Source organism: Cherax quadricarinatus, chromosome 25, assembly GCF_038502225.1.
Source record: "Cherax quadricarinatus isolate ZL_2023a chromosome 25, ASM3850222v1, whole genome shotgun sequence".
Classification (NCBI taxonomy): Eukaryota; Metazoa; Arthropoda; class Malacostraca; order Decapoda; family Parastacidae; genus Cherax; species Cherax quadricarinatus.
This window is the reverse complement of record NC_091316.1, coordinates 23,458,186-23,477,283: the sequence shown is the minus strand read 5'-3', so window position 1 is coordinate 23,477,283 and position 19,098 is coordinate 23,458,186. Positions and strand designations below refer to the sequence as shown.

Sequence of the window (19,098 nt, the reverse complement as noted above, 5' to 3'; positions counted from 1 at the left end):
ATTCATGTACTTTATTTTTGGTCGTCTTCTATTTGTACACTACATTACAACCTCCATCATTCACTAAGTCTATAAATGTGAGGTCATTAATCTGTAATATATTTGAGATGTATGACCCTTGTAGGTTTAGCTCTTCATTTATAACTAATATATTTAAACCGGAAAGTGTCTTGAGTGGGAGGATTAACTTTTGATCCGGTCACGATTTCCAGTGTATTTAACATGGGTTATTATTATTATTATTATTATTATTATTATTATTATCACCATTATTATTATTATTATTATTATTATTATTATTATTAGGCATTTCTAAAAAAAATCAGAATTGCAAAAATAGAATTAATCAAATATTCCATGGATCCTGTATGGAACAGATGTGGGTTCCTGTGATTTTTTTTTTTTTTTTGTAGGCCGTGTGGGCTATTATAACTTCATAAAACAAAAGATGCTAGAGTAAAAATAGGCTTAAAAAAGGTCTAAAGAATCACCTGTCGCCCAGGTTTTGTATCGTGAAATGTTGTTTAATTTTTCATGAAAGACAATGACAAGTTGTGCTGGATTTAGATGGAGACAAAACAGCCTCGGCTCGGTTTTCTTCATTCACTTACGGGCTCACAGTGTCGTCATCCTCCACCGGAATTAGTATTATACATCATTATATTCATGGGGGAGTGCTAAACCCGTAGGTAGTCGTGGGGAAAATTCAGGTTTGCTCCAAGAAAGGAGAGCATAGCATGCAACAGCTTCTAGATTATTATTATTATAATCAAGGGGGAAGCGCTAAACCCAGAGGATTATACAGCGCCTGGGGGGGGGGATGTGGAAGGCATTCAGGCTTAATTCGGGGAACTGGAGCACAAATCCAATTCCCTAAATCAAGAACAGCTTCTAGAGCGAGTGAGAAAAGTAATAGTGCCAGAGTCAATGATCATAATTTCATACATACAAATTATAAATAATTCGAAATTGTATTGAACAATATCTCGCACATAATAATCCGAATACAAACTGATTCACTCATTTCTCTAATTCATTAAATTATGTCTACATATTCCATGAAGTATAAATGTCCCGTGGACACAAAGGTCTTGATGCCTCCACACACGAGCATAAATGCCCTCATGTTAAAAAAATTTTTTTTTGTAATAAACCTAATAACATCTACAACTATGTTTTATATATAAAGAAATATAGCATTTTAACAGCTTAGAGCTTAGTTTTCAAATTACCGTAAAGAAGACATTTTAAATATTAGTTGGCTGTCAAGGTTGATCAGTTTCCTTGAAATTTGTTGGTCAACAAATTACAAAGTTCGATCTATCTGCGCAAAGGAACTAAAATACAGTTAGTTAGGACGTCTCTCACGATAAACAGGAGGATCGAGCCTCCACCATTCCTTATGCTGATTATCATGAAAACTAAGCGTTATACCCACAAGGGTCAAACAGCGTTGTCCTCATGCTGAAGGACATCCGCGTTTCACGCTTTATAAAACTAACAGCATATGTATACGTCGCCCCGAGTCGCCTATTTTTCTTAGGTCACGGCGCCGTATGACCTCGAAGTATATAGAAATCTAAAGTGATGGGTATAGAGATTGTAAACACAGCCCTGTGCCTGATTCTAAGTTTCTTGACCAGTTCAATAAGGTTGGTGATGCTAGAGGTTGGCAGGCATAAATAGCCCTCACAATCTGGATCTTCAGGAAAGTGTATGTGGAAAATAGCTGTCCAGTTTCTATTTGAAACTAATTCGTCAAAAAAATATAATCTACAGAAATGCCCTAAGAGAGTGCGAATGTTAAAATACAATCCACTTCCACAATCCAAATGCTTTGAAAATGTCTTTGAACACTTAACGGTGGATTCTTGAATGCTTTAGATTTCGCGGAACACTTGTAAAGTGGATTTCATAAACTCGAGCACAATAAAATTGTTCTGCCCTTCAACACCCTTGAAACATTCATGTGTGGTCAACTAAACTAGACAAAGCTCTCCTGACGGGAGGAGTAGGTGAGGAAGGAGTCCAGGAGGCGAGGTTCCACCAGCTCAGCGGCGTCCATTCCTCGCAGCTCCTCTGACCCCAGTGACGACGCCATCTTCCTCAGGGCCGCCTGGGAAAGTACATAAGTTCCTGAATTACATGATGTTCCTACTTTTAATAAATTATCATTTAAAAATGTGCAGGAAACATTATGATCAAACATATTTCTTGAATACAATTTAAAACTGACAATGCTAGGACAATTCTATTGCAAAGAAAGATAAACCCGTGCGGGTTAAATAGCCGGGTAAAGGATTGGCTGGAGGTCAAGTTCTGGAGGAAGAATCGAGCCTCTATTACACCATTTTGAATAATTTTAATCAATGAATTTCTTTATCATTTTGTGACTGAAGTAATGGAGAAGCCTGGATGGCGGTGGAAATGAAAGGATTTTGAATTAGGATAATGGAAAGGAGACGAAGACTCACCAGGCAGGCAATTAGGACAGCATCACTGTGGTGGCGTTCCTGGTCGTCCTTACACAATTTCACCAGCCGCTCCGCCCCACCCAGCTCCAGTACCTGCTGGGCCACCGACGGATCCCGACAAAGTCTGCATACACGAGAATTATTATTATATAACCATTACACCCATGAGGGTCATTCAGTGCATAGTGGTAGAAATTACACACACACACACACACACACACACACACACACACACACACACACACACACACACACACACACACACACACACACACACACATATATATATATATATGTATATATATATATATATATATATATATATATATATATATATATATATATATATGTCGTGCCGAATAGGCAGAACTTGCGACATATATATATATATATATATATATATATATATATATATATATATATATATATATATATATATATATATATATATATATATATATATATATATATATATATACATATAATAATCTTGGCTTAACTAGCAACGCTCATCTTGCCATATAGGACAAGTGAATATTTGTGTATGATATAATTTCGCCAAAATCATTCTGAACCTAATTGTTTTACACGATGGTAGGATTGCTGGTGCCTTTTTTTTTTCTCATACACATGCAAAATTTCAGGTACGTCTTGCTACTTCTACTTACACTTAGGTCATACATGTACAAGCATAATATACACACCCCTCTGGGTTTTCTTTTATTTTCTTTCTAGTTCTTGTTCTTGTTTATTTCCTCTTACCTCCATGGGGAAGTGGAACAGAATTCTTCGTCCGTAAGCTATGCGTGTTGTTAGAGGCGACAAAAATGCCGGGAGCAAGGGGCTAGTAACCCCTTCTCCTGTATATATTACTAAATGTAAAAGGAGAAACTTTCGTTTTTCTTTTTGGGCCACCCCGCCTCGGTGGGATACGGTTGGTACGTTGAAAGATATATATATATATATATATATATATATATATATATATATATATATATATATATAACGATGGGGTCCAATTGCGGGACCAATAGCCTCGGGGAAGTGGATAAAAAGGCTTCAAGGAAGAATATTTGAATTTCTTCCTTTCCCCTACCACCCCATCTTTTCATTCCTTTTTTGCCAATAAATATATTTTATTACATTATATATATATATATATGTAATAAAATATATTTATTGGCAAAAAAAGAATGAAAAGATGGGGTGGTAGGGGAAAGGAAGAAATTCAAATATTCTTCCTTGAAGCCTTTTTATCCACTTCCCCGAGGCTATTGGTCCCACAATTTACACCAGAGGTGGACCCCATCGTTTTATATATATATATATATATATATATATATATATATATATATATATATATATATATATATATATATATATATATATATATATATATATATATGTCGTGCCGAATATGTAAAACTGGTCAATTAGCAAGAACTCATTTAAAATTAAGTCCTTTCTAAAATTTTCTCTTATACGTTTAAAGATATATTTTTTCATTAATGTTGATGTAAAAATTTATAATTTTGCACCAAAAGGAACTTAGAAAACTTACCTAACCTTATTATAACAAGCGCAATTTATTTTAGCCTAACCCAACTAAATATATTTTAGATTTGTTTACAATAATTTAATACTAAACAAACACAGTGAAATATATTTTTTTCGTTAGGTTCAGAATGATTTTGGCGAAATTATTGCATACACAAATTTTCACTTGTCCTATATGGCAAGATGAACGTTGCTATTTAAGCCAAGATCGCAAGTTCTGCCTATTCGGCACGACATATATATATATATATATATATATATATATATATATATATATATATATATATATATAAATAATGAAAGATGACGGGCGTAGTACTCGTGGCGCAAGATTTCTATTGGAATCTTATGTATTCGAAATTACAATAATATAATTTATGTGTTAATTACCAATCTCGAAATTATGTGTTCGAATCACTCTCTGGCTAACATTCGTGAAATTGTTACAATGTTATTGATATGTAAAATATTGCCTATGCAGTAAATGCATCTGCCTAGTCCAGGGGTGGGGATATTTATATGTTGGAAGTTAACTGTAATCTAACAAGGCCGCATCCAAGAAATTTTGATTAGATATACTGCAAAATATCGGTTATTTTGTAAAATGCTAATTATATAATATCTTCAGGAAAAATAATTAATTCAGAAGGCCGCGCTAGAAGTGCTCTAGAACAGGGGTTGCAACCTCTTGAAGTGTGCGTGCCAAAGTCGGCCATATCTTTGATACAAGATCTCAGGAGACATATAGGGACTATTTCCCCGCTTTTGTTGGAACGAATACGTGATAAATGTTGCAATTTTTTTTTTTTGAGATGAGACCAGAGGTTAGCGTGCCGGAAAGAAGTTGCTGGTGTGCCAGGTTTGGCATGTGTGCTAAGGGTTGCCCACCCTGCCCTAGGTCACAGGTTCTTCAGCCCTGGTCTAGTCATTACCTTACCTGGAGTATACCTGGAGAGGATTTCGGGGGTCACCGCCCCCGTGGGTCGGTCTGAGACCAAGCCTCGTAGTAGATCAGGGTCTGATCTTAATATCAATATATTCTTCCAATTTTTAATTTAGAGCAAACATCTAAATAAACAATCATTTAAACGTTATTTACTGACTTCATGAAATTCCCATACAAGAGAGTAGTGGCAAATTATCTGTAAGACTAACATTTTTACCCCGAGGAGCTTTTATTTTAATAAGCAGCAACATTCTGGAGTCTTTTCATGTTTTGTGCCTCCAGGATTAACTCGGGTTTTCAACCCCGTCTCTAGATTTGTATTCTGAAGAAGTGGCTTTGTGGTCATAAGTCGCTTTACAGAAACCAGGTTTCTCCGGCCACTTGTACATGACTTATACCTGCCTAGCACCCTTATTGCTCTTCCAGTGGTGGTGAAGTTTCAGTGGTTTATACCTAGTGGTAGGGGCGCCGCTCACTGTGGGGCACCCCTCAGTGTGGGGCGCCCATCACTGTGGGGCGTCATTCTTCCCGCAGAGTGCTTAAGAACATAGCAATTATTTTGACATAAATGATGGAGATATTTCCCCTTTTTATCTAGATTTTCTGACACATGAATGAATATTTATATGGACTGAAGAATGTGAAAACTAAGTAGTTTACCCACTTCAAGATTTATATACTAGGAGAGTGAACTGGTCACAACAGTAACAAGTTGTGAAGGATAGTGTAAATTTGATATTAAAACTGAATGTTTAATGCGATGCATAACCAAATGGTTCCAGTGGTTTGTAAATAAATAAAAATGCTAGCCACACGCACATACTGTACCCAACTCTCTGCCACCTTTACGGTTACTGCATCAGGATGAAAACCTTAGGGATAAAAACCTGATAAGGTCTCTGCAACCTTAACATATAAACTTTTAGTGGATCATAAAGGTACACAATGAGACGTCTGCAGGACGCTGCAGATTCTTCGAAAAAGTTAGAAGGATGAAAACATCAAAGTTATAGGCTCTGACCATGTCTCTTTTCCCCTCCACCTCCACGTGAGGTGAGACGTGTGCACAGCATCATATACGGGGCGAGGAGTGTGTCAGCCAACATGCAAAGAATGAAGCGAGTGTGTGTAAACACGTTACATACACACATTGCCCCATATAACATAAGATGTATCCAATTACTGAATATTAAAAGCATCCAACAGTCATTAAATGGTTAATATTAATGATACGACACGAAGTAAAGGGTGACAGATACATGCGGAATAGATAACAAGTTAGTCGTTCTAACTTGCATAAAACGCTGCATAGGATGCTGTACAAAGTAATAGAACACTTTATGATTTTCCATCGATAACTGCATAAAACAGCAGCATATGATAAAATAAAATGACCGAGCTTGTTAGATGGAATTTTCCAGAGACTGTGACCTTGCACGAAAGATCTAGTAGGGTTTTAGTGCAGCCTAATTGGTTATGTTATTATTTTTAAGAAGAGCTTAAGTCTTAGGGGGTCAAACAGTGTTTGGGGAATGGATGATATTAGATTTGATCCAAGTAAGGGGAGAATAACTGTAATTACTTGATCAAGAGCTCTTCACCAGTTTGAAGGCATCCTCCTTGAAGGAGTGTGAGGCTAAAACTTGCAACTCGCAGATGCACAAAATAAATGTTAACTTCTGTCTCGGCTGTCATGTGAAGATAATCAGTAATGCTGCCCACATTCAGGGATGACTAGGCTAGACAGGAGGTGTCGTGATGCATGAGGTAACTCACCTGGAGAGGGTGATGGCAGACTTCTGCTGGATTCGCTCCGCAGCGGCCACTTCGGGGAGGCGGAGGGAGGGGGCTGGCCCGGTGTTGAGCAGAGCCAGCAGAACGGCCACGCCTCCACCCCTGACCACTTCTTCTGCTGCCTCTCGTGACCCCGCCAGGTTGGCCAATACCGTGGCGATCTGCAAACCATGAAGTACTTTTGTGACATGACTCTATATTTGTTCTCTTTATGTCGAGATTATACCATGGTGACTTTAGCTGCAAGAAACGTTAACACCATAACGTACAATAACTATTATCCCCAGTATCGCAATACAATATGGTAAATATAGAGATAGAGAGAATAAATACTCGTAATGTAGAGAAAGCTATTATTTTAGAGGTTTCGCTATAACCGAGCTCGTTAGTTTGTTGCTCCAGTCACCATGGAAATATTTCATGGAAGAGAACAACTAAAGTATCTCTTAGAACTAAGAAAGGCCAGACCTGATCTTTAGTGAAGATAGAGATGCTTGGGTTGTCGCGCTGAGCCTTGAGCAGAATACCAACAGTGCCAGCTGCTCTAATAGCACTCACACACGTGTCGTCCAGGAAGGAGAGGTTAGCCAGTGCCGCTGACGCCAGTAGGAAGACCTCCGGCGTCTGTGTGAACTCTGCAAGGTCTGCAAAGTTGATGAAAATTTTAAGTATATGTACACAAAAGATAAACCATTTTTATCTGTATAGCTACTACACTTCATTCTCAACTAAATTACTTGGCAGTGGTATATATTGAAAAGGACGTAGGAATCTTCATCAGCAAAAATTTCAAGGCAAATAAGCTCCTTTGATTCATCTCCATTAAGTATAAGAAACGAAAATAGACAGAGTCGAAACGTAGTAAATCAAAGACTCGTGGACACTGTAACCCGTCAAGAGAGATTCCTTGAAGCCGGTGTGGGGCTTTTGATTCAAGGAACTGGACCTATGTTTCCTTTCCGACGATCAAATCTGAATACCTTCCATCCCTCCCCCATAGGCTGCTATATGACCCCTACGGTTTAGCGCTACCCCATGAATGTAACAAAAAAATTATTATTATTATTATTATTATTATTATTACTATGCACACCGTAACCTTTAATAAAACCGTTTCACTCAATACCTAGTTCTTTATACAACTTGATAACAGCAAGTGTAGGTAAGTTATATGAAGAACTAGGAAAGTCTTACACAAATAACCCGCACATAAAAGAGAGAATCTTACGACGACGTTTCGGTCCGACTTGGACCATTGACAAAGTCACACTCAGTGCGACTTTGTCAATGGTCCAAGTCGGACCGAAACGTCGTCGTAAGCTTCTCTCTTTTATGTGCGGGTTATTTGTGTATCGTTCCAGTCACGGTATTGTGCCTTTTTGTTATTTATTTAGGAAAGTCTTCTTTACAAAGGACAACAGCCGAGTGCTAAGAAGGATGGATCAAGTGACAAGGTAGTACAAGCTAGTAGTATAAGGGACCACAAATGGTGACAGCTTTGTGGGCATGATTTTGACGATTACGCAGATATAGAGAGATTATTTCTACCAAATCAGTCCGACATTGTGTATGTGTATTGTAGATGAATGGTTCAGAGAACCGACATGTTGATAAATTAGACACATGTGCAACTCTTGGGTATCTTTATTGAGGAAACGTTTCGCCACACAGTGTCTTCATCAGTCCATACATAGGAGAAACTTGAAGAACAGGAGGAGAATGAGGTAATCAGTCCCTCAACCTTGAGTCGATGTGTTCAGTCCATCAATCTTGAGTAGTACTCAAGTGTACTCAAGATTGATGGACTGAACACATCGACTCAAGGTTGAGGGACTGATTACCTCATTCTCCTCCTGTTCTTCAAGTTTCTCCTATGTATGGACTGATGAAGCCACTGTGTGGCGAAACGTTTCCTCAATAAAGATACCCAAGAGTTGCACATGTGTCTAATTTATCATTGTGTATGTGACCGCGTGTAGGCCAATAGGACGCTAACCCACAGCGAAGCCAGCATCCTCCAGCCTTGTCTACACAACTTCCTGGTTAGACACTAAATACTCCATCCCAGTTCACAATTCTTTCGATGCCTTATGCAGTCTCGAGGAAGACTTGTCTCGTTGATGATGTTGCTTCACATGTTTTCGACGAAGATATTTTTAGGGATGCAGTGGAACAAACCTATGATGACGACCTTCCTTGTTTGCACGTTAATTCCAATGCAACACTAGGTCCCTTTGTACAAGTATGTGTTCTAAATGCCCCCGTTCATGTATTCATAAACTCTGGTGCACAAGTCAATATTATCAGATCTAATTTGTTTAAGGATAAGCAGTTATGCTGTGTCCTCGTAGAACCAACTCATGTGTCCACTCTTAGTGGTGTGGCTGGTTCAAGCCTGCGTGTCCGAAGTCAGACTTCCCTCACCTTTTTTATTCAAGGTAGCGATTTTACTGTATCCTTCCTTGCTGTTGACCAGATTAGTTTCCCATGTGATCTTCTACTGGGATTTGCTTCCATGAGAGATTTATGCATTGTGCTTGATCCTTACCGATGGTATGACCAAATTGGCGACTTGATCGTACCATTTTGCGGCTACCAGCTTGGATCCGAGACCTGTCATACTGCTGCAGAGTACGAAGTTCGGAGTAAGTCTTTACAGACTTGTGCATTTTCTAGTAACGTGACCAGGTGGTCAGGTACTTGACAGCGATTCTTGCACGGTAAAGGGTTTGTTTGTCGAGCCATCATTACATATTGTACGAGATAATAAGATCGATTTCTTCCTTGCTAACACTGCCGGTCACAGTACTCGCCTCAGAGCAAACACCACCATTGTTGATCTTGTTCACTATCCTTACCCTGTTCATGTAGAGGATGATTTGTCACCTGACCAGTGGTCGGTGCTATTTCAACCGGGGAGAGCCCATCTACTCCACCAGTAGAGGAGAAAGACTTAGCTCCCACCGACTTCCCAAATGAGGTAAAGCATTTGTTGCATCTGTTGAACAAATGCCTTACCAGGGGTGAAGCTTTCATATCCTTTTACTCATGTACGAATTAATTGCTCTACCATATTGTACTACTACCACTTGTCACTACTACTACTACTACTACCACTAGTATTGCACCTCACTCTGAGCCTATATATATCCTCTGTGTTCATGTATTGTTTGTAATGGCTTGATAAAGCTCCTGGAGAGCGAAACGTTGCCACAATAAAATGTCACATTAGTTGCACTTGTGTCCTTTTACTTTACATACTAACTTATTGTTCTATCATATCTCACTTGAACCTGGTACCAGACCTATTTATGTACCTGCGTACATAATGCCTCAGAATGCTGTCGCAGAAGAACTGATCAATAGGATGCTTGATGATGGTGTCATTGCACCTAGTAATTCACCCTGGAATGCACCCTTGATCCTAGTACCTGGTGCCGGTGATTTACTTTAGGAAGTCGAATGCAAAAACGATTCCAGATCGCTTCCCACTTCTTGTACGTGGTGACCTTTTACAAAATATTGGAGATAAAGTCTTTTCGACCCTGGACTTGTTACAAGGGTTTTGGCAAGTACCTCTCCACGAGGACAGCCAAGAGCTAACTGCATTTTCACTCCTACAGGCCATTATCATTTCCTCAGAATGGCCTTCGGTTTATGCTCCCTGCGTATCACCTTCTCAAGGCTCATGACAAATATATTTAGAGGCCTCATAGTTAATGTACTCATGGTGTACTTAGATGATGTAACTGTCATGTCCGAAAACGTGGGGAGACCCCTGAAAAGACTTCATTTGATACTTGGTAAACTTGAAGAAGCTAATTTAAAGATCAAACTGTCTAAATACCAGTTATTCAGATCAGAGATCAAGTTTTTGGTCACGTAGTCACTCCTAGAGGGTTACGACTGACCAGAGTAAAGTAATCGCTGTACAAAATTTTTAATCTCCCAAAACTGCTAATGCCGTAAGATTCTTTGCGGGCATAGCAGGTTTTTATAGACCTTTCATTGCTAATTTTTCTTCTATAACAGCTCCTCTGAGTTACTTAAGAAAGTCGCTCCTTTCGTTTGGACCTTCCATCAAGAAAGAACATTCCAAACTCTCAAAGAAGAGCTAACATCTGCCCCTATTTTGAAATTCCCAGATTTTTCTAAGCCTTTCTGTCTAACAACTGATGCTAGGTGTCATCCTAGCTCAGAAGACTGATAGCAAGTACAAATCAGTTGCATTTGCTATTCGAGTCCTTACAAATGCTGAACATAATTATGCAGTAAATGAGCAAGAAGCCTTAGCAACAGTATGGTCTTTAAAGCACTTCCGAGACATTATGTCAGTACCTGTTCATGTCTTGACAGATAATGCTCCACTGATTTCTTTATTCCAGAATAAACAACCTACTGGAAGATTACCCCTCAAGGAAGGTTCCTTGATGTTGGTGAGGGGCTCTTGATTTAGGGAATTGGATCTGTGCTCCAGTTCCCCGAATTAAGCCTGAATGCCTTCCACATCCCCCCCCCAGGCGCTGTATAATCCTCCGGGTTTAGCGCTTCCCCCTTGATTATAATAATAATAATACTGGAAGATTAGCCAGATGGTTATTCACTATCCAAGAGTTCAACCCAACCGTCGAACACTTGCCTGGCAAATCAAATGTAGTCGCAGATGCTTTACCGTGACATATTAGTATAGTAATAGCAGATCCTCCGTTTAGTGCTGAGGACATAAAGAATGCTCAAAGAACAGATCCCATGTGGTCTGGTGCGATTCGATTCCTGCTACAGAAGGATCATACTCTCTCAGTGAAGCTACCAGCGCCCATCAGTGACTGTCATGAACCAAGAGTTACTGGATCACACAGCCGAGCTGGGTACTCCTAACAGAAGGGTATACCAGTTAGTAATTCCACAGTCACTAGTGACTGTAGCCTTACAGCTAGTTCATGATGTACCAGGTGTTGCACACCTTAGTTTGGATCATTCTGTAAAACAAGCCAGACTGTAATATTTTGGCCTTGTATGGCAACTTATATTTCTGAGTATGTTAAGAAATGTAGCGTCTGCATGCAGCATAAATGTAATGTCAGTGGTCCTAATCCAATCCAGGTGTATCCCACTACTAGCGAACCTTGGGAAAGAGTTGCGCTAGATTTGTTAACTAATTCCCAATGTTCTCTCCAGGGCAACAGACATGTGTGTGTTATGGTAGACCATTTCACCAGATATTGTGAGTTAGTTCCTATTGCAGATAAGACTGCCGAGACAGTAGCTAAAGCATTTAAGGAACTTATAATCTGCAGGCATACAACTTCTAAGTCCCTAGTAAGAGATAATGGAGGTGAATTCTGTAATGTGATTTTTGAAGTTGTGTACTTTGTACAAGATCTTTAAATCGACCATTGTTCCTCACCATCCTGGTTTAGCGGAAAGAACTAATAAGAAAGTACTCGATGTGTTGAGAGCCACTATTAATCCCAAGAGTGCAAGCTGGGATGAAGTTATACCTGTTGTTCAGTGTGCCACAAATTCTACTTACAATGCTTCTATAGGTGACACTCCACATTATGCGTTGTATGGTGTAGATAAGCGCTTACCATATGAGTTGTTATATTCTGCTCAGAAACCAAAAAATACTATCATGATGATTTAATATCGACTCGTATCGGCTTAGCTCAAGGTGACTTCAGAAGAATCTGAGAAACACTTCATAAATCAACAGCAGAATTTACAGGAGTCACTAATACTCGAGCAAAGCCAAACAAAATTAAAGTAGGTTCGAGAGTTATGCTGACTAGCTTTAATAAAATATCCCCAATGCCTAAACTCGATCAAAATTTTGTTGGTCCATATCGAGCGGTCGAACATGTCAGTGGCAATAAGTATAAAGTTCAAGAAATCAGTCTTGGTCAGTACAACGAATCACATTTAGATCATATGAAGTTAGTATGCAATGATGACAAGGTTCATGACATTCAGACAAATACAACAGGCTCTGACAATCCTGACTTGGTACGCACTACCTTTAACAACCAGACAGAAGAACAACTAGATTGTCATTATTCCTCATATACACAACAAGTGATGAGGAATCCCCAAGTTTCACTTGTAAATACTAATCTAGATCTTCCTCAACCATGGCATGTGTTAGCCATTGCAACAGAATTTGACTCCAGAAGAGATGATGACCACTCTGCATATATAAATCTCACCCTGGCAGAGTTGGGGTTAAATGTAAATAATCTCTAAAGATAGATAATAGTCTAAAGAGTATTTACACTGTGTGTCTGCTATGTAAACTTAATGATATTGATTTTTTTTTAAGTGTTCACGTTCTCTCCAAATTCTGAGATTTAACAGCAAAAACTTGTGTGCACCAAGTCTGCCTATTCTGTTAAACGTTTTCTTCTTTGTAAATATATTTCCTCAGAATCCATAGATCACATGAATACAGATCATTCTTCTCCTCTCTTAGTTGATCTCTCTCTTGTTAACCTGCACCACCACTAAGTCCATCATTTACAATTTGTTATACAGTATATCATAATTTGTTAAAGATTGAGACACTTATGCACCATACGGAAATCTTTATTTAGGAAACGTTTTGCCACACAGTGGTTTCATCAGTCCAATACAAAGAAGAAAGGTACAAGGAGAGGAGGAGATTGAGGTAATCAGTCCCTCAGCCTGGAGTCGATGTGTTCAGTCCATCAATCTTGTAGAATGTACAGCATAGGGCCATAGACGTGGGACTGATTACCTCAATCTCCTCCTCTCCTTGCACCTTTCTTTGTATTGAACTGATGAAGCCACTATGTGGCGAAACGTTTCCTAAATAAAGATTCCCATATGGTGCATGTGTCTCAATCTTCAACTTGACGGTTTTCAAAACCATTCATCACATTATAATTTGTAATGCATTACAATCATTTATCATCATCATGTATAGTTCTTTATGTTGAGCTGTTGTGTAAATTGATATTGTATAGAATCAGACCAGAGCCGTAATGCCTACAGTCTATAGTGTGTATAAGCTGTATGTCGGGACTCATACGTTAATATCGCCGAGTTGTCAGTAGTGCTACTGTGTACTGTCTAATATACTTAGATACATGCCAGTTACTTTATAGATAGGCTGCCTTGCTAGCTATGACGTCATGAGATCCTCACACTTGAGGCGTAAGCCAGAGGCCCCACTGTCAGTCGCTCTCGCCCCACTCGGTAGGCATAGACAAGATAGGCAGGCTCCTGGGCTTCTCTTTATACCCTTCCAAGGCATCTAATATGTTCTCCTGATGAACCCCCACGACACTTGAATTTGTATTGATAAAGCATCTAGGTATCGAAACATCTACAAATAAAGAAACCCAGATGTTGCACATGTATCTAATTCTTCATCTTGCCGGTAATGTATACCATTCTTGTACAGAATGTAGTTACCTGTGAGGGCTTGGACGATGGTGCACATGTGGGTGTGGATGGCAGGGAGGCGGTGGGTGTTCTCCACCCACGGGGAGGTGATCTGCGCCAACACTCCGGCAGCCTCACTCCTCTCCTCCTCTGGACAGTCTTCATCGCACAGCACCTCCGCCACCACCTCCACACCTCCAGCCTGAGGAAGAGACATGATTACTACCTCCATCACCCCACATTCAATCTTACAGAAATATAAAGATTCTTTAAGATGCATATCGGGACTGAACCTTATAGCAGCTTAATTTTGTTTATAAAAGTTTAATTCTCTCCAGCGCCCATGGAAACTTAACCCTTAAACGGTCCAAAGAAATCGACGTTCAAATTCGTAGTGCTACAAAAGTAGATCTACTTTTTTTTTACATATTTTCAAATATAACAAAAAAAATGTAGATAAAAGTTTTTTACACGTTTTCAAATGTAAAACAAAAAAGATCTATATTTTTTTACGTACTTTCAGATGTTAAAAAAACGTATATATACGTTTGGACCATTTAAGGGTTAAATCCCTATATATCTCTTTGATTAAGTTTTTGTAGGGCAATGGAATTTAATTTCATGCATTTTTAGAACATAAGACTGGAGGAGCACTGCAGCAGGCCTACTGGTCCATTCACTCAAAAATGCTGAGTGATTTTAATCATTTCTCGGTGAAATTTCAAAATTGCTTAAAATCACTCCAAGGGTATTAATTTTCAGCTAATTACGAATATGCAGTTAAAAAGATAAACACCAGATCATTTTACCATGATATGAAGTCCTATTTCCCTTGTAATTTCATCTTGAGAAGTCCTGTTAGAGCAAGTCAACCTTCTCACCAAAACTATTATAAAATTCAATGAAAGCTGTGTATAGAGACATATAATATAAAATTCTGACACGATGGTAGAGGAAATGCTGTATAATGCGACTATTAGCAGCGTTTCGCCCACACAGTGGGTCAAGCTACAAACAGATCAGATGTGCTTGTGACGATCATTTTGTGATGATAAAGTCCCATTGTGTGGGAGAAACGTTGTCAATAAAGGAATGCATTATTCTGCATTTGTCTCTTTCTCGAAAGTTATATTTATACGAGAGGCAGCGCTGTATGAGTTTAGTACTTAGTTATGACTATAATAATGCGATACATGATATTCTCGAGTTTAAGGTTAGTAACTGATCCAACAAACAATTCCATCACTCTTATTTCCCAGTTTTGGTGAAAAATTTTATTCACCTAAAAACCGCTGGACTGTTGGCAGTGTTACTCCTGTGACTAGACAAATATTTACTTGGTTTTGTGGTATTAATTCCACCTTCCAGACCTTTGTTGCACTCTTGGGTTGAGTACCCGAGTTCTTATTCTTCTAAAATACTTTCCTCAGAGTTGCTGCACTAAACTACCACGTATACAGATGACCTAACTCACTGTAATAGGCAAAATTAAAATGTGTTTTCCTACAGAGGATCACATTCCTTCAGAGTCTGGGTCAGAGCAAGAGTCACAGTTTGCACATAGCTTAGTTTTTTATAAGCATCTATGACCACCTGTAACATTCCTTACCTTTTCCAGCTCAACGATACCATCGACGACGCAGCAGATTGTGGCGAGAGCTCTGAGTGCGTCAACGCGACACAGACGTAGCCGAGGCTCCAGACACACAGCCAGAAGGCCGCGCACACCACCAAGGCGAGCTATGAGGCGGCAGATGTGACCACCATCCACACCAAGCGCCGATAATTGTGATACCACAGCCAACACTTCGGATATGCTCCTCGACTCCTCCAGGGCTCGTACCACCATCTGTCGAACATTTAAACTAACTCTTACTTACAGGTGATGAGCCCTTCATCAAATGTTGAAGAATGAGACACTTATGCAACATATGGGAATCTTTATTGAGGAAACATTTCACATATGTTGCATGAGTGTCTCATTCTTCAATTTGTCTGTTTTTTTTTAACTATTAATCACACCTGATTAATAGTACAACTGAGGTGTTGTATGATTAAGAACCCAGAGGCAAAAAAAAAAAATCATACATCTTCTTGCAAATAAAATACCACCTCCACACATACCAAATTGTTAAAAAAAACTTCTCTATACAATCGTACAGCGCTTGCTTGGAAGGCTCAGATGTGCAGGACTGATGCTAGACAAAGGTGCAGGATTATGACATGCTCCGGTGAAGGTACCCCGTGGCCTGGTGGCTAAAGCTCTCGCTTCACAAGGCGAGGGTCTGTCTTCGATTCCCAGCGAGGGTAGACACACTGGGCGTGTTTCTTTATACCGGTTGTCTACGTTCACCCATCAGTAAAATGGGTACCTGAGTGTTAGTCGACTGGTGTGGGTCGCATCCTGTCACAATGACCTAATTTGCCCGAAATGCTTTGCATAACAAGCGGCTTTCTATATAGTACTATGTCATTGATGTCAGCTAGGCCTGTAAACCATGTACATGTACTTGTTGTAAATAAGATATTAATATTATTATTTAAGGAACTGAAGCTACCCTCTCTTAAATCAAACTCGTTCATCTTCGGTTTCTTAGGAATTGTACCATTCCCCCCCTGTCATGTAGGGGGGTAATGATTAGGGGAATATGGGGGTAAGAGGAGGGAGTTAGTAGGTAGGGGACATGCAGGCGAAGTGGTAGGAGTGAGATGATTAGCGGAGGTCGGTAGGTAATGTGAGGTCACTGGTGACTACACCTTCACCTCTCATTACTCTACCCGCCACACTACTCACCCTCTCACTACTTTAACTAAACATAAATAATGGAAATAAGAATAAATAACGGGGACAGTGAATATTACTATTCTATTCAAACACAGTTTATTATTTAGTCCTTGTACAATATATTTGGGAACAGGAGTACATCATTGGTTTAGATAAATGGGATGGTATGTATAAGCAGTGAGACAGGGAACACAATCAACTTGACGAAAATGAATATAACTTACAAATAGTACAGAGGACAGTTCACTACATAGGCCCCAAGACCTACACAGCACGAGTACTGCTCCAAGCCAGTACTCTGCCCAATGTCTCCAAGAGTCTCCTCCAGAGACTTCAGCAGCCTTCTCCCGAGCCCTGCACCCCAGCAGCAGCTCCGCTCGAAGTCTCTGCTCAGGAGCTCTGCACCCCAGCAGCAGCTCCGCTCGAATCTCCTGATCATGCTCTTCCTTGGGCTTTTATGGTGGTCCAAGCACCCTCCACAACCACGTGTACGACCTGACGCCTAGGTCTGACGCCGTCTAAAACAAAAGACCTCAGACGTGGGCGTGGCTACAGACGTTTGCCAAGGCAAGGTGTGACCATATAATTGGTTAAATTAGGTCTCCCCAGGGACCTCACAAGCCCAGCTGAACTACATCACACCCCCCCCCCTCGAAAATTATAGCAATTCCCTATCATTATTACAATAATAAGGAGGAGGGGCACTAAGAGTACCACCGACCTGCAGTGATTCCATGTACTTTGATCACTAGATGTAGCTGAAGTATCACCTAGCCCACTCTAGCCATTTTTATTAGCGGTGCCAACAGTGCCACCTATCCCCTGGCACTTGTCACTTACCCTGATCTCCCTGCTCAACATGAGGTCGACCAGCTTGGTGAAGGCATGGCCCAGCGCCGTCACCACCTGCACCACTTGGCGGGTCGTGTCGTGGTCGTGATGGTCGTTGCTGCACACCACCTGCAGTCGTTCACAGACCTGCTGGATCACTTTGCTCTGACGACCCAGCGACGACTGTAGAAACGACACACAAGCACGTAAATACAAATAATTGCTGTCAAAACATACGCGCGTGCGCACACACACACACACACACACACACACACACACACACACACACTCTGTACATGGTGTACGTCAGGCCCACACTGGAGTATGCAGCACCAGTTTGGAATCCACACCGGGTCAAGCACGTTAAGAAATTAGAGAAAGTGCAAAGGTTTGCAACAGGATTAGTTCCAGAGCTAAGGGGAATGTCCTACGAAGAAAGGTTAAGGGGAATCGGCCTCACAACACTGGAGGACAGGAGGGTTAGGAGAGACATACAAAATACTAAGTGGAATAGACAAGGTGGACAGAGACAGGATGTTCCAGAGAGGGGACACAGAAACAAGGGGTCACAATTGGAAGTTGAAGACTCACATGAATCAAAGGTATGTTAGGAAGCGTTTCTTCAGTTATAGAGTGGTCAGGAAGTGAAACAGTCTGGCGAGTGATGTAGTGGAGGCAGGAACCATACATAGCTTTAAGACGAGGTGTGATAAAGCTCATGGAGGAGGGAGAGAGAGGACCTAGCAGCGTTCATTGAAAAGGCGGCACCTGGAGCTGAGTCTCGACCCTTTCAACCTCAATTAGGTGATTACACACACACACAATATACATACATACATACATTATATATATATATATATATATATATATATATATATATATATATATATATATATATATATATATATATATATATGCAAAACAATCGCAGACAGGCGATCTTAATGCAAGACAAGCCGCAGGGGCTGGAAATCTTTAGCTCAAGTACTTTCACACTTCTCAGTGCGTCATTAGGAGCTGTGCAATATTGCAAGGGAATAAACAGGAGAAATAGGGTAAGTTTTTTCAGAGTATGGTAGCGCGGTGGCACTAGCCGATATATGACTGAGGGAGGGAGGCCCAGCGGAATGCCAACCACACACTGGTCCCCCCCCACACGCCACCCCATATGGGGTTGGGTGGCGTAGGTACCACGGTTTGCAGAATGCATGAGGTAAAATAACTAGGTGATAGTTAATAGAAAGCCCTAAGCTTCTAACCGCTGCGAATAGGTCATGTGACGTAAGAAGTTACATTATAGTAGTGGA

The 19,098-nt window shown here is 40.1% G+C and overlaps 1 protein-coding gene across 1 annotated transcript in view; it reads right to left on the bottom strand.

Moving 5' to 3' along the window:
• Positions 1-308: 308 nt before the first annotated feature.
• LOC128689994 (protein inscuteable homolog) overlaps positions 309-19,098 on the bottom strand; it is a 161,962-nt gene continuing 143,172 nt past the window's right edge. The window contains exons 5-11 of the mRNA XM_070088665.1: positions 17,801-17,974; positions 15,785-16,024; positions 14,206-14,377; positions 7,240-7,415; positions 6,754-6,932; positions 2,475-2,598; positions 309-2,116 (exon numbers count right to left, since the gene is read on the bottom strand). Coding sequence (XP_069944766.1) covers positions 1,985-2,116; positions 2,475-2,598; positions 6,754-6,932; positions 7,240-7,415; positions 14,206-14,377; positions 15,785-16,024; positions 17,801-17,974 — 1,197 coding nt within the window. The 3' untranslated portion in view covers positions 309-1,984. The remainder of the gene's footprint in view (positions 2,117-2,474; positions 2,599-6,753; positions 6,933-7,239; positions 7,416-14,205; positions 14,378-15,784; positions 16,025-17,800; positions 17,975-19,098) is intronic.